Below are 14,411 nucleotides of genomic sequence, written 5' to 3'. Positions count from 1 at the left end.
TGTTTATCAAATACATTTTCATTTTTAGGATCAATACAAACATCCGAAGTTGTTCGGATCACCAGGAGTTTGTGAATTTCACGGGTTTCTGGAGAATCAGGCAGGTTTGTTGATCAGCCATGCCGCCGGTGCAGATCTCTCAGGCGGAGGCGAACATCAAGGTGAGCGCTAATGACCATTTATCTTAATATTTATATATGTGTGAGTCAAATGTGCGAAATTATAACGATTATAACATTATAAAGATTATATTAATGGATCTACGATGCCCAGTATTTCTTAATGAAGCTCCAGGTTGTTCGGTGGTTTACAGCTAAACGGCTAACGTTAGCAATTAGCAGGCCTGAGAAAATCACCCGTGTGGATTTACTCTCACTTTTATCAAATATTTTCGAGAGCAATTCGCAAAGTTTTGCTTTGATGAGCTTTTAACTAAATTCAGAGTGAAACCCGGATTAGTTGTGGGCGGTTTGACCGCATGCTCCCGATATCGCGATATATTTCCGTCACGATACCGTTTCCGTATTGTTATCGTTATGATCATATCGATTATAGATGTTATTACACTTTACTTTTTTTGTATCAGCTGGAAATGTGTGTGTTTATGTGAGGGGTAAAACGAGAGGTATTGTTGTGTGTTAAAATGTTGTTTGTCTGCGACGCAGGCCGATGAGCAGAAAGAGGAAACTCCGGCCACGAAACCCATCGTGGGGATCATTTACCCTCCTCCTGAAGTGCGCAACATCGTGGACAAGACCGCCAGCTTCGTAGCGAGGTGCAGAACTCTGAGATAATAGACTTTGGGAACAGTCGCCTGTTTGCTCAGGTTCTGGTTCTGATTCTGTGTGTGTGTGTGTGACACTTCTCTGTGCAGAAACGGTCCCGAGTTTGAAGCGAGGATTCGTCAGAACGAGATCAACAACCCCAAGTTTAATTTCCTGAACCCCAGCGACCCGTACCATGCCTACTACCGACACAAGGTCAACGAGTTCAAAGAGGGCAAAGGTCAGGAGCCGTCGGCCGCCGTGCCTAAGGTCATGCAGCAGCAGTCCATGCAGCAGGCGCAGCAGCAGCTCCCGCAGAAGGTCCGGTCTCAAACCCAACCTTCACTCAGGAGTAATAATGAGGAGGAACAGAATTTAAACCTCTCCTGTGTTCATGTCTCGGTTCCTCCAGGTCCAGGCGCAGGTCATCCAAGAGACCATCGTTCCCAAGGAGCCCCCGCCCGAGTTTGAGTTCATGGCCGACCCACCCTCCATCTCGGCCTTCGACCTGGACGTGGTGAAGCTGACGGCTCAGTTCGTGGCTCGTAACGGCCGCCAGTTCCTCACGCAGCTCATGCAGAAGGAGCAGAGGAACTTCCAGTTCGACTTCCTGCGTCCTCAACACAGTCTCTTCAACTACTTCACCAAACTGGTGGAACAGTACACCAAAGTGTGTTTACGGCAGAACGCTACACACCCACACACACACACACATGCTGCTTATACACTACACTGCGCGCACACACACACACACACACACACACACATGCTGCTTATACACTACACTGCGCGCACACACACACACACACACACACACACACACACACACACACATGCTGCTTATACGCTACACTGCACACACACACCTCAGTGATGTTTGGGTTGTGTAAAGGATTGTCGTGTAAACCATGGACGTGTGTGTGTGTGTGTTTAAAGATTCTGATCCCCCCGAAAGGCCTCCTGCAGAAACTGAAGAGAGAAGCAGAGAATCCTCGCGAAGTCCTTGAGCAGGTAACGTGAGCGACACGTCTGATCGCCTTACTGCAGAGGGTAACGTGTGTTATACAAGGGTGTGTGTAACAGTGGTGTGTGTGTGTGTGTCAGGTGAGATATCGAGTGGAGTGGGCAAAGTACCAGGAGCGAGAGAGGAAGAAGGAGGAGGAGGAGAGAGAGAGAGAGCGAGTGGCGTACGCTCAGATCGACTGGCACGACTTCGTGGTTGTGGAGACGGTCGACTTTCAGCCCAACGAACAAGGTGAGGAGAAGATCTCAGAGAGAGAGAGAGAGAGAGAAAAACGTGTGTGTGTGTGTGTGTGTGTGTGAGAGGAAGGGTTTTAGTGTGTGTTTATTTTACTGACTCTCTCTCTCTCTCCAGGAAACTTCCCTCCTCCCACCACTCCGGAGGAACTCGGAGCTCGAATCCTGATCCAGGAGCGCTATGAGAAGTATGGAGAAAGCGAGGAGGTGGAGATGGAGGTGGAGAGCGAGGACGAGGAGGACGAGCGTGCACCCCGGAACGAAGGACACTCTGCTCAGCCGGATCAGGACACACAGCTGCAGGACATGGACGAGGTGAACCCCTGATGATGTCTCCTCACACCTGATGAGAACAGAGTTGTTGTTGTTGTTGTTGTTTTGGACTAAGGCTTTATGTGTGAAACATCTCGTAGGGTTCGGATGACGAGGACGAGTCGATGAAGGCTCCACTTCCTCCTGAAAACCCCATGCCTCCTCCTCTGCCTCCTACTCCAGACCAGGTTATCATTCGCAAAGACTATGACCCCAAGGGTAAGCCCTCCTGGAGAACTTATAAGGAACGTCTCCTTTTCATGTGATTTATTGATCATGTTTAAAGATTCATCTCTCTTTGTGTTCCTAAGCTTCTAAGTCTCAGGCCATCATTCCTCCTGGTGATGAGTTCCTCATCTCTCCCATTACGGGCGAGAAGATCCCAGCCAGTAAGATGCAGGAGCACATGCGTATCGGGTTGCTGGACCCGCGCTGGCTGGAGCAGCGAGACCGCAACCTCCGAGAGCGACAGATCGAAGAGGAGGTGTACGCTCCCGGCCTGGACATCGAGAGCAGCCTGAAGCAGCTGGCTGAGAGAAGAACCGATATCTTCGGTGTGGAGGAAACTGCCATCGGTAAGAAGATCGGAGAGGAGGAGATCCAGAAGCCTGAGGAGAAGGTCAGTGATGGACGAATAACCATGAATTTCCATCTTTACATCTGCATGCTTTTTTTTTGACCGTGTGTGTGTGTGTGTGTGTGTGTGTGTGTGTGTGTGTGTGTGTGTGTGTGTGTGTGTGTGTGTGTGTGTGTGTAGGTGACCTGGGACGGTCACTCAGGCAGCATGGCACGCACGCAGCAGGCCGCTCAGGCCAACATCACGCTGCAGGAGCAGATCGAAGCCATCCACAAAGCCAAGGGTCTGGTGCAGGAAGATGAGAGCAAGGACAAGATCGGACCCAGCAAACCCAACGAGAATATGCCCATGTCCCTGTCCAACACCATGCCCACCCTATCCAAACCCAGCCCGCCCATCAACACAGCTCCCAGAATGCCACCTGCAGTCAGTACCATCTTCATAACCTTCAGCAGTTTATACCATTAAAACCTCTTCAACTTCTCACAGACCAGTAACTGAGTGTGTGTTGTGTTTCAGGTTCCTCCCCCAGTGCGCACCACCCTGCTCTCCGCTGTGCCCGTTCTCCAGAGGCCCCCCATGGCCCCAGTGGTACGCTTGGCTCCCGGTCAGGTCTTGACCCCGATGCCCCCCATGGTCCACGCTTCTCGTATCAACGTGGTCCAGATGCCCCCAGCTGCTCCCCACATCATGGCTCCTCGCCCTCCCCCGATGGTGGTGCCTGCAGGTGAGACACACACTCTCTGACACACACACACACACACACACACACACACACACACACACACAACTGGGAGACTAAACACATTTCTATCCTTTGTCTCATAGCGTTCGTACCTGCCCCTCCGGTGCCCCAGCCACCCAGTACTGCCCCGGCCCCTATGCCCCCTGCCCACCCTCCTGTCCCGCACGAAGACGAGCCGGTGACCAAGAAGATGAAGACGGAGGACAACCTGATCCCAGAAGACGAGTTCCTGCGCAGGAACAAGGTCAAAACACACACACACACACACACACACACACACACACACACTGTTATTTGTGACTGGTTTGTACCCCCTAGTGTCCATCACTGGTTAATTTTGTGTGTAAATGTGTGTGTGTTTGTGTTTTAGGGTCCTGTGGCGGTGAAGGTTCAGGTTCCCAACATGCAGGACAAGACCGAATGGAAGCTGAGCGGACAAATGCTGAACTTCACACTGCCGCTCACAGACCAGGTCACTCTCTCACACACACACACACACACACACACACACACACACACACACATGCCTCCTGTTGTGTTCTTAGTCCACATTTAAACAAAACTGTTAGTTTATTAAAAGTAAATAATAATGTGAGTTCGAGCATCTTTTTTTTTTTTTTTTGGCGTATTTTCAGGTGTCTGTAATAAAGGTGAAGATCCACGAGGCCACAGGGATGCCAGCCGGCAAGCAGAAACTTCAGTTCGAGGTAAAACAACACTTCTTTTATAAATGTATATAAATAAATCTATAGACTGATCAATCTGGTGACTCGTTTTATATATAATACACTTTATATTTACTGTAACTGTCTGATCATTTCCTTTGATGTCTTTTGAATTTAGACAAATTTATATCATGGTGTGTTTGTAGTGTCTGAACTGTGTGTGTGTGTGTGTGTGTGTGTGTGTGTGGGCGTGCAGGGGATTTTTATCAAGGACTCCAACTCTCTGGCGTACTACAACATGAACAACGGCTCTGTAATTCACCTGGCACTGAAGGAGAGAGGAGGGAGGAAGAAATGATCACCCCATTCTCGTTCTCTTGTGCTCCCCTCTCTCTCTCTCTCTCTCTCTCTCTCTCTCTCTCTCTGTACTCTTATCTGTATAATGAGTGTATGATGATGTATCTGAGGAGTGTGACGTCTTTAAAGGTTAATTTCTCCTTCCAGTGAAACGATGGTGTGATGGAACACAAAGCAAAATTAAAACCAATAAACTCATTAAATAAAAGTGATCTAAACATCGTCCTGTCCTTTTCTTTTCTTTTTTTTCCTCCTTCTCTCGTGCCTTCACCAGGCTTTAGATCTTCACTACACTCCAGTCTAATTATTATTTATTTTTGTATTTTTTGTGAACAATGAGAATAAAATTAAACTGTAAATAGTTTAATCTGGTTTTCGTGTGTGTTTAGGTGAACGTTTTTATTGTAAGTTTGACTTTCACAACAGCGACTATATGTGGTGGAATCAGAAAGCTTTGATCTTGATGATGATGAGAGCGTGATACACTCAGGTGGGTGTGTGGATTGTTCTCCGATGATTAGTCAACTCATTATTCATACTGGTCTTCGACATGTTTTGTGTTTTTTTGGGAAGGGGTGGGGTTTGAGCTTATCTAAGGTCAACCACAAGGTTTGATTTTGGGTCCATTGCTTTTTTTTGTATCTACATCTTTCTTTTTGATCAGCTTTTGAGATCTCTTGTTCTTAAATTTCACTTTTATGCAGAAGAGACTCAGATACAGTAATCCCTGTTTATCAAAGGGGTTAGGTTTTTTTAAAGCCGTAAATCCTCTTCACACACACTTTCAACACACACAGAAAACATTTGAGATAATAAAGTGAGACGAATTGAGTGTAAACTGGTAGAAATGCGTTTCACTGTATCACAGTTATAGTGAGAACATGTTCTGTACAGTGTTCAGTTCTGCAGTGGAAAAGACTAGAAGTGGTTTCTCTGCTTGTTTATTGGTTGAAGTGTCTTATGACGTCAGAAGAAGAGGCGGGGTTAAGGATACACGTCATCGCGACTTTACTTTCTGTACTGTTTTAACATTTTACTACTTTTTATAATTAATAATTACATTTTTATTAATTAATTTTATGATTTCAACATATGGTATCTTTATCAGGTGCGGAAAATTTGATCAATTTTTTTGTTTTTTCACAAATCGATCACTGTAATGTTTTGCTTGTTACATATTTGCTGCATTAAACAAATTCCAGGTGGTCCAAAATCCAGCTGTGTGGGTTCTGACTAAGACCAGGTCTAAATTTCTCCAGCTTTAAACTGTCTGCACTCCCAGATGTGATCTCCGTTCCTCTGATTCCACTCTTTTGGTTGTTCTTCCTGTACGTTTACGCTCTGTTTTTTATTATTATTATTATTATTACTATTATTTATTATTATTGTTTAAAATGATTGTTTCTTCTTCTGTGCTTCAAAAGCGCTCTGAGATGTTACTCTTAAAGACACAATATAAAATTAGTAGAAGCTCTGAGGAAACACTGGGGTTTAAATTCAGAACCTTCTGATCATCTCAGGTGCTTAAGTTCATGTGAGGAGTTTAATATGTTTACCAGGAGTGGGGTTCGAACCCACGAGGACATGAGTCCATTGGATCTTAAGTCCAACGCCTTAACCACTCGGCCATCCTGGTGCTGATGTTCTGATCAGTGTTTTTTTTTTTACTAATTAAACTATAATAATCTCTAATTAATGTAATTTCTATGTACAGACTGAAAAACATGTGGAAACCCAGTGTTTTTATAGTTTTTTTTTGAAAGACACGTCGATGTTCATTTAGTTTCTATGCAACAAAAAATTATTTTGACAAAATAAATCTATAAATGTTTTTTTACACATCCGGGCACTTTCTCCAAACATTCAGCTGGAATACATATGTTTTCTTATAGAGAGAGAACATAAGAAGCTTTTTTATTGGCTGGAGATTTTTTATTCTAGTCTGATCACATCTTCTCTCCATTTTAAACTCTCTGCAAACTTTCCACACGTTCAATATGTTTACCAGGGTGGGGTTCGAACCCACGAGGACATGAGTCCATTGGATCTTAAGTCCAACGCCTTAACCACTCGGCCATCCTGGTGCTGATGTTCTGATCAGTGTTTTTTTTTTTACTAATTAAACTATAATAATCTCTAATTAATGTAATTTCTATGTACAGACTGAAAAACATGTGGAAACCCAGTGTTTTTATAGTTTTTTTTTGAAAGACACGTCGATGTTCATTTAGTTTCTATGCAACAAAAAATTATTTTGACAAAATAAATCTATAAATGTTTTTTTACACATCCGGGCACTTTCTCCAAACATTCAGCTGGAATACATATGTTTTCTTATAGAGAGAGAACATAAGAAGTTTTTATTGGCTGGAGATTTTTATTCTAGTCTGATCACATCTTCTCTCCATTTTAAACTCTCTGCAAACTTTCCACACGTTCAATATGTTTACCAGGAGTGGGGTTCGAACCCACGAGGACATGAGTCCATTGGATCTTAAGTCCAACGCCTTAACCACTCGGCCATCCTGGTGCTGATGTTGATGGAGGTCATCACAGGGTCAAACTCTGCTCCTGATCACCTTCACCTGGATTAAGGTGGTGAGTGTATTAATTATAGAAAAAAATGCACAAGCCACCAGGCCAAATCTGAGGAGAAGAAGAAGAAGAAGAAGAAGAAGAAGAAGGAAAAGTAACATTGATGCAGATCTTCATTTCTGATATTATTACCATAAGATTTTGGGTTTGATTTTAAGCTGCAGAATCTTCTGCAGGACCTCGCGTGAGCAGGTGATGTGATGTGATGAATGATGATGTTGGTATTGTACAGAAATCTCAGTGTAAAAGTGTAAAATCGGGTAATAACAATGTCTGGGGTTCTGAAGATTCGAGACTTTAATAGAATCGTGTCAATTTTCGTGTCACATGATTTTTTAATAATTACAATTAAAAATGATAAACGTGTTAATAATATTTCTACGCTTTAATTGTGTAGTATTTGTGGATTTATTGTATATTTAATTTACGTTTATTAATTTATTGATGTTTGTTTATAATTGATCTATTTAAAGTCAACATTTTATGATAAATTGACTTTACACGAAAGTGACGTCAGAAGTGTTTATAGTTTAGTGGAACGATGCTGCCATCTACTGGATATCAAACACATTTCAAGCAGATTTCTGTAATAAAGTTTTTCTCTGCGAGAATCCTCTTTAATTATATTTATAATTTAGGGGATCATGAATATCGAGTGTTTTGGTGAACTGAGATATTTGGATGCTGTTTTCCTCTCACTCTCACACACGTGTGCTAATGGTGGTGTGGTGACGTCATTAATCCCAGAGATCCCTCATGTCTGTGTTACACCCTGATCACACTGTCCAGTGTCCAATCCTTATTTCTCTCTTTTCTCCTTTTCTCCTTTTCTCCTTTATACTCTTTCTCTCTATAGAGTTAAACATGTTCCTGAGGTACCAGTGACCAGAGTTCTTGTCTCTTTCTTCTCTCTGGATCTGCCTGATTCATCCTAAAGTCCCACCTCTGGAGTTCTCTTCAATAAGAGGTGTCTGTAAACAGCTGGAGATGTTCCACATAAACAGCCTGAAGATCCATAAAGTTACTGATGAGCAACTCAACAATTTTGAGGAAAGGATTTGGACTGTTATTATTATTAATACTATATAATATAATCTATCATCAGTCTGCTACAAAGTGTTTACAGTTTGCTGAACTTCAGCTCCATCACTGAACATCTCAACACTGTAATGAAAAAATGATATTCAGTGATGAAGATGAGGATGAGGTTCACCTATGAGTCTGGTTCCTCTTAAGGTTCCTTTTTACGTTTTTATTTATTGTTTTTTTTTTAAAGTGCAAACAAAGATTTAGTAGATCAAAAAGAAAATAAGCACATGTACTTCATTTATATGAAATAACCTCATTTTTATTATTATTCATAATAATAATAATAATAATAATAATAATAATAATAATAATAATAATAATAATAATAATAATAATAAAAGTTATTCTGACAAAGACTTTTATGTTTGCCGGATGTTTCGTCATAACCGGAAGTGGACGCTGTGTGAAGCGTTTCGCGCGAGATCCCAAAGCAGTGTCCGGTGTTTACAGCTTTCAGGTTTTTATCCACGTTTCTCTTTATTTCTCTTTATTTCTCTTTTTCTGTAATTAAATGTCATTATTTTATTTAAATCAACATTTAAAAGTGTTTTTTTTTGTTTAAAGTGAAACAGAAGGTAAAAGAAATCTGTATATTTGTACAGAAACATCGCCGCGGTTCGTGTTTTACATATTTATGAGCTTTTACATATTCATGAGTTTTCTTTATTTTTATTTATTAAATTATTTCATAATGATTTGTACCGATTGGGCAGGCAGAGGAACCGAGCTGGGAAGTGCTGCAGGTTAGAGCAGTAAAGGATGGAGATGGAAATGGGTTGACTAGTGAGGAGAGTGTGTTGAGAAGATGGAGGGAGTATTTGGAGAAGGTGGTATTTTGGAAGGTGAGAAGATGCCTGAGGAATGGAGAAGGAGTGTGCTGGTACTGATCTTTAAGAATAAGGGAGATGTGCAGACCTGCAGTAACTACAGGGGAATAAAGTTGATCAGTCACACCCTGAAGTTATGGGAAAGAGTAGTGGAAGAGGTGACCATCTGTGAGCAGCAGTATGGTTTCATGCCGAGGAAGAGCACCACAGACGCATTATTTGCTTTGAGAATGTTGATGGAGAAGTATAGAGAAGGTCAGAAGAAGCTGCATTGTGTGTTTGTGGATTTGGAGAAAGCGTATGACAGGGTGGAGAGAGGAGTTGTGGTATTGTATGAGGAAGTCTGGTGTGTCAGAGAAGTATGTGAGGGTGGTGCAGGACATGTATGAGGACAGTGTGACAGCAGTGAAGTGTGCAGTAGGAACAACAGACTGGTTCAAGGTGGAGGTTGGACTGCATCAAGGATCGGCTCTGTGCCCTTTCCTGTTTGCAGTGGTGAATCCAAAGAAGAGGGAAAAAAATCGAATTTAGTTGATGATATATAAATATGATTTATTAGTGTACCTACTGTTTAACAAACACAATTAAAATTATATATATATATATATATATATATATATATATATATATATATATATATATATAATTTTTCCTGTGTTTTTGTATTGTTTTCTTCCTCCAGTTGGAGTCATGTTCTCAGACGTTATGGTGCAGAAGGAGACATTGCTGCGTCCCCCGAGCTCAGAGAATCCTCTGTTTGAGCGAGAGGAAGCTTCTTACTCAAGCTGTTCGGAGTGTTTCCATCTCGGCGAGCGCAGCTTCAGCCGTCAGTACGCTCACATCTACGCCTCACGCCTCATGCAGATGCGGCAGATTCTGAGCGACAGGGCGCAGCAGAAATGGGGTGAGGAGATACACTGAGTTGCACCTGAGATACCCCCCCATATCTCTGAGTTACCCCTGAAGTGTGTGTGTGTGTGTGTGTGTGTGTGTGTGTGTGTGTGTGTGTGTGTGTTTCAGGTCTGGAGGTGCCGATCAGGAAGCTGTGTGATCTGCAGACTGGAGACAGGTGTGTGATCGTAGGAACGTTGTTCAAAAGCATGGAGCTTCAGCCATCCATCCTGAAGGAGATCAGCGAGGAGGTGAGGAAGAAAACAGGGTTTTGATGATTAACCCCCGAGAGATACCAGCTTTCATGGCAAAACATGTAACCATGACAACGCTCTAACTCGCCCCAATGCTAATCTTGGTTAACTCGCTCGTTTCATTCTCGCGTTTCAGCACAACCTGCTCCCTCAGCCTCCTCGTACCAAATACATCAGCCAATCAGACGAGCTCATTCTGGAGGACGAGCTGCAGAGGATCAAGCTGGAGGGGAAAATCCAAACCGCCAAGTTTGTTACCGGTAAATACACCAGTGTCCCTCAGTCACTTCCCTGCAGTGAGATGTTTAATCTTTGTGATGTTTGCAGAACATAAACAGCAGTGTTGTACGTGTTGATTCTCCTAAAGGAAGCGTGATCGCTGTCCTGGGTGCTGAGAAAAACGACGGGAAGTTCACGGTGGAGGATTTCTGTCTGGCTGATCTCCCGCCTCAGACGCCCCCAGAGCCTTTAAAGGCAGACAGGTTTGTTTATTATCTTTCATCCAGAACCATGGAGGATCAGATCTTCTGTAAAACGGAGTTGTTTGAGTCGTTGATGCTGATCGTCCTGCAGGTTCGTGCTCCTGGCCTCGGGTCTGGGTCTGGGCGGGAACGGAGCAGAGAGCATGCTGGGATTGCAGCTGCTGGTGGACATGGTGTCGGGTCACCTGGGCGACGTCGGGGAGCAGAGCGGTGCGGCGTCCATCTCTCGCATCCTGCTGGCCGGGAACCTGCTGAGCCGGAGCACGCAGGATAAAGACTCCAGCACGAAGGTGAGGAGCATCTGAAAGAGTTCGGGTTGTGTGTGTGTGTGTGTGTGTGTGTGTGTGTGTGTGTGTGTGTGTGTGTGTGTGTGTGAGCACCAACAAAAATATTCCATAACTGTATTTTCCAGGCGAAGTATCTGACGAAGAAGACTCAGGCAGGAAGTGTGGAGGCCATCAGGCTTCTGGATGAGCTGCTGGTTCAGCTGGTGGTGAGTGTGAAGCACACAAACATCTCCAGCATCTACACACTTAGAGCATGTATTCAGTGTGTGTGTTGTGCGTCTTGCAGGCCTCTGTCGCAGTAGACGTGATGCCGGGAGAGTTTGACCCCACTAACTACACCTTGCCCCAGCAGCCCCTGCACACCTGCATGTTCCCTCTGTGCAGCTCATACCGAACCCTGCAGCTCGTCACTAACCCGTACAGGGCCACGGTGGATGGAGTATGGTGAGAGCACAAACATCTAAAATCATCTAAACCAGAGGTATAATCATATAGCAGTATATCAGGTGTGTGTGTGTGTGTGTGTGTGTGTGTGTGTGTGTGTGTGTGTGTGTGTGTGTGTGTGTGTATGGTTTCAGTTTCCTGGGGACATCAGGGCAGAACGTTAGTGATATTGTGAAGTACAGCAGCGTGGACGATCACCTGGAGATCCTTGAGAACACACTGCGACTCAGACACATCGCTCCTACAGCGCCGGATACACTGGGTATTACACACACACGCACACACACACGCACACACACATTCTGGGTATTTATCATGTGTATGTTTAGCTAATGTCACGTGTGTGTGTGGTGTGTGTGTGTGTGTGTGTGACGTGTGCAGGTTGTTACCCTTTCTACCAGAAGGACCCGTTCATCCTGAGCGAGTGTCCTCACGTGTACTTCAGTGGAAACGCGCCGAGCTACCAGTCCAAACGAGTCACAGGTCAGGAGAGAACCATCACACCACACACTCTTTATTTCACACACACAAACACACACACACGCCCTTATCTGTTACTATTATTAAATGAGGAAAAAGCTGTGATGGTTTCAGAGGCCACGCCCACATAACTGGGACTTCTATTTTGTGATTGGCAAAAACACGTCATATAGCCTTTATTTAAATTAATAGGCCACACCTCCTTTACTGAGACTGGACATTACAGTGGCCACTTTAATTGTTACTGATAAAATAGAAGCCACGCCTCCTTCTTTTCTGCTGATTAAACTGGGGCCACATCTGTATTGTAACTGATAACTTTGGTCACGTTTTCTTTATTGAGACCGACTGATACCTTTGAGGCCACACCCTCTTTAATTGAGACTGATAACACAATGGCCACGCCTTCTTTATTGTAACTGATCGAACTGAAACCCCACCTCCTAAGTTGGGACTGATAATGTTGGCCACGCCTTCTTTACTGAGACTGATCAAATGATGGCCACTGTGATTCTCCAACTTTAATTTTTTTTTTCCTTTCACTCAGGTCCTGAAGGTCAGGAGGTGCTGCTGGTGACAGTCCCAGAATTCAGCAGTACGCAGACGGCCTGTCTGGTGAACCTACGCACGCTCGATTGCGAGCCAATCAGATTCACCACCTTTTCTGCCGAGGACGACGAAGAGAACGAGATGAACATCAGCCATTAAACATACACAGTGCAACTAAATGTGAGGGATTTTTTTTCTAGAGAAACCTTTGAGAATGAGTAGGAGGTGAAGCCTTCACTGATGTGACATCAGGCAAGAAATGTGTTCGTAATTAAGGATATAAATACACCTCTTGACACGTGTTTTGAGTGTCAGGAAATGGATTTTAAACATCACAAGTTTCTGTGTTGAAAGCATTAGTGTGGTAAACAAGGTCAAACTCCATAAATCCATAAACAAGCTTTTATTGGGTGAAACAAAGTTCTTTCGACCTCGAGGTCTCTGTAAGAGAAACGTCCTGTAGACATTGTGCAGTGCTGACAGAGATGCTTATTTGTGTGACAGAAGTGTAAATAAAGTCACTTTTTTTGTATAAATGTTCAGTTTTGTGGGAACCGTGTGGGTCATCGGAGGACAGTGGAGAAGTTTGGAGTTGGAACCCAGTGTAATTGTAAGAGAGAGGGGAAAAAAAAAAAACGTGGCAGGATGCAGAGGAGTCGCTAATGAAAGATGACCACTCCATCTGTAACCTGTTACTGACTGCGAAAAAACCTGGCTGTAGACCACAGAGAAGTGCGCCGTCGTGTACATGGACCACAAACAGTTCTGGAGTTTGTCAGTTAAAAAACACAAACCTGTGAAAATGCATTATTTTAAATGAAGAAAAGGGGTTGGGGTTTAGTTACAATTGGTCAGTTGTAAGCTTGATCATGTGACATCAAAGACTGCATAGTTTGAATGCAGAAGACTGCATAGTTTTTCCATGTGCTGGTGGAATCTGCAGAGCGAGAAAGTAGCTCACTGTATTCTCTAAAACCTATCCGTGACCCTCAGAATGTCTCAGTAATCATCGATTTTATAATTATAGTCGTAATCCAACGAGTCCGTGATCTCGAGCTCTGGTTGGTTGGTGTTTTCCTCCTCTGGCAGCCATGAGTCGTACCACTGTGTATAGTTTTCTGTGTTCAGAGAAACCATGGTGGTGGTGGTGGTGGTGGTGGTGGTGGGGATGGAGGTGGTGGGTGGCTCGGTGGTTGTTGGTGGTAACGTTGTCGTGCTTGGTGTAGTCGACATCCTGGCCAGCAGCCTCTGTTGGCGTAACTGACGGAGCCTCATGAACCTTAAGCGTCGCAGGCGGGATCGGTCAGTGTATCCCCCGTCGATGTTAGGGATCTGGTTGCTGAGCCTTTTGTCACCGCGGATGGTATTTTGACTGCCTCTTCCAGGGTTGACCAGTCGGATGGGCCGGTTGCCGTGGAGAGCCATGATCTCTTTGATACGATCCCAGTTGGATTTGTTAAGCTCAAAGTTGCACAGGGTGGCACCTGTTTCGAAACCAACCACACACTTTCGGCTCACGGAGGAGTAGCCGTAGGCCCGAGCCATCACCTGATACTCACCAGGGTTCAGCATGCGCCAGTAATCGCCAGCCTCTCCTGAAATAGGACATTAAAACATTCTTAGTCTGGTAGTAGTTACACCTCTCAGAAGCAGTGAAGCATGAAGTGTGGTGGCTCCAAGATCCAGGTCATAATCCATACAAGAACAATCTCAAGGACATGATCTTACTATGACCTTTATTTTAACATGTAACTGACCTAGAAATTTTGTAATTAGCAGTAAATAATCATGTCATTAAAATGTCATTGTGCACAACGTGATGCCAAATCAAGGCTA

General features: G+C 44.0%; 3 protein-coding genes and 3 non-coding genes across 7 annotated transcripts in view; 2 read left to right on the top strand and 4 right to left on the bottom strand.

Moving 5' to 3' along the window:
• The window catches only part of sf3a1 (splicing factor 3a, subunit 1), a 21,597-nt gene that overhangs the window by 62 nt on the left and 7,124 nt on the right, over positions 1-14,411 (top strand). The window contains exons 1-15 of one of the 2 annotated variants that reach the window (XR_006928251.1): positions 1-161; positions 666-775; positions 875-1,085; positions 1,177-1,434; positions 1,701-1,775; positions 1,869-2,019; positions 2,140-2,336; positions 2,435-2,552; positions 2,645-2,952; positions 3,091-3,336; positions 3,430-3,637; positions 3,739-3,899; positions 4,026-4,127; positions 4,291-4,362; positions 4,577-4,745. The exon at positions 1-161 is cut by the window's left edge and continues 62 nt beyond it. Coding sequence is in view for 1 of the 2 variants with exons in the window: in XM_046870600.1 (XP_046726556.1) it covers positions 120-161; positions 666-775; positions 875-1,085; positions 1,177-1,434; positions 1,701-1,775; positions 1,869-2,019; positions 2,140-2,336; positions 2,435-2,552; positions 2,645-2,952; positions 3,091-3,336; positions 3,430-3,637; positions 3,739-3,899; positions 4,026-4,127; positions 4,291-4,362; positions 4,577-4,678 (2,361 nt within the window). In the remaining variant the exon portion in view is untranslated. Of the gene's footprint in view, positions 162-665; positions 776-874; positions 1,086-1,176; positions 1,435-1,700; positions 1,776-1,868; positions 2,020-2,139; positions 2,337-2,434; positions 2,553-2,644; positions 2,953-3,090; positions 3,337-3,429; positions 3,638-3,738; positions 3,900-4,025; positions 4,128-4,290; positions 4,363-4,576; positions 4,890-14,411 lie in introns of those variants that run through there. The other variant, XM_046870600.1, reaches the window with a different exon arrangement.
• On the bottom strand, positions 6,231-6,313 carry trnal-uaa. The gene has a single exon. It is a non-coding gene; the product is annotated as a tRNA-Leu (tRNA).
• On the bottom strand, positions 6,680-6,761 carry trnal-uaa. Its single transcript has one exon. It is a non-coding gene; the product is annotated as a tRNA-Leu (tRNA).
• trnal-uaa lies at positions 7,125-7,207 on the bottom strand. The gene has a single exon. It is a non-coding gene; the product is annotated as a tRNA-Leu (tRNA).
• On the top strand, positions 8,698-13,107 carry pold2 (polymerase (DNA directed), delta 2, regulatory subunit). The gene is made up of 11 exons (XM_046870601.1): positions 8,698-8,818; positions 9,871-10,092; positions 10,209-10,330; positions 10,470-10,593; positions 10,701-10,815; positions 10,907-11,105; positions 11,228-11,308; positions 11,389-11,546; positions 11,681-11,808; positions 11,928-12,029; positions 12,574-13,107. The coding sequence occupies exons 1-11, from the start codon at positions 8,734-8,736 to the stop codon at positions 12,732-12,734; spliced, it is 1,497 nt and encodes a 498-aa protein (XP_046726557.1). The 5' UTR covers positions 8,698-8,733; the 3' UTR covers positions 12,735-13,107.
• aebp1b (AE binding protein 1b) overlaps positions 12,964-14,411 on the bottom strand; it is a 20,364-nt gene continuing 18,916 nt past the window's right edge. The window contains exon 22 of the mRNA XM_046870599.1: positions 12,964-14,170. Coding sequence (XP_046726555.1) covers positions 13,575-14,170 — 596 coding nt within the window. The 3' untranslated portion in view covers positions 12,964-13,574. The remainder of the gene's footprint in view (positions 14,171-14,411) is intronic.

This window comes from Silurus meridionalis, chromosome 17 (genome assembly GCF_014805685.1).
Source record: "Silurus meridionalis isolate SWU-2019-XX chromosome 17, ASM1480568v1, whole genome shotgun sequence".
Classification (NCBI taxonomy): Eukaryota; Metazoa; Chordata; class Actinopteri; order Siluriformes; family Siluridae; genus Silurus; species Silurus meridionalis.
Note: the sequence above shows the minus strand (reverse complement) of the source record. Positions and strands in the feature narration are given on the sequence as shown.

Bases quoted from the DNA above. Each gene is read 5' to 3' on its own strand.
- pold2 (XM_046870601.1), top strand. From the start codon at position 8,734: ATGTTTCGTCATAACCGGAAGTGGACGCTGTGTGAAGCGTTTCGCGCG. The intron at 11,309-11,388 runs GTGAGTGTGAAG...TGCGTCTTGCAG, and splicing joins AGCTGCTGGTTCAGCTGGTG to GCCTCTGTCGCAGTAGACGT. The intron at 11,547-11,680 runs GTGAGAGCACAA...GTATGGTTTCAG, and splicing joins GCCACGGTGGATGGAGTATG to TTTCCTGGGGACATCAGGGC.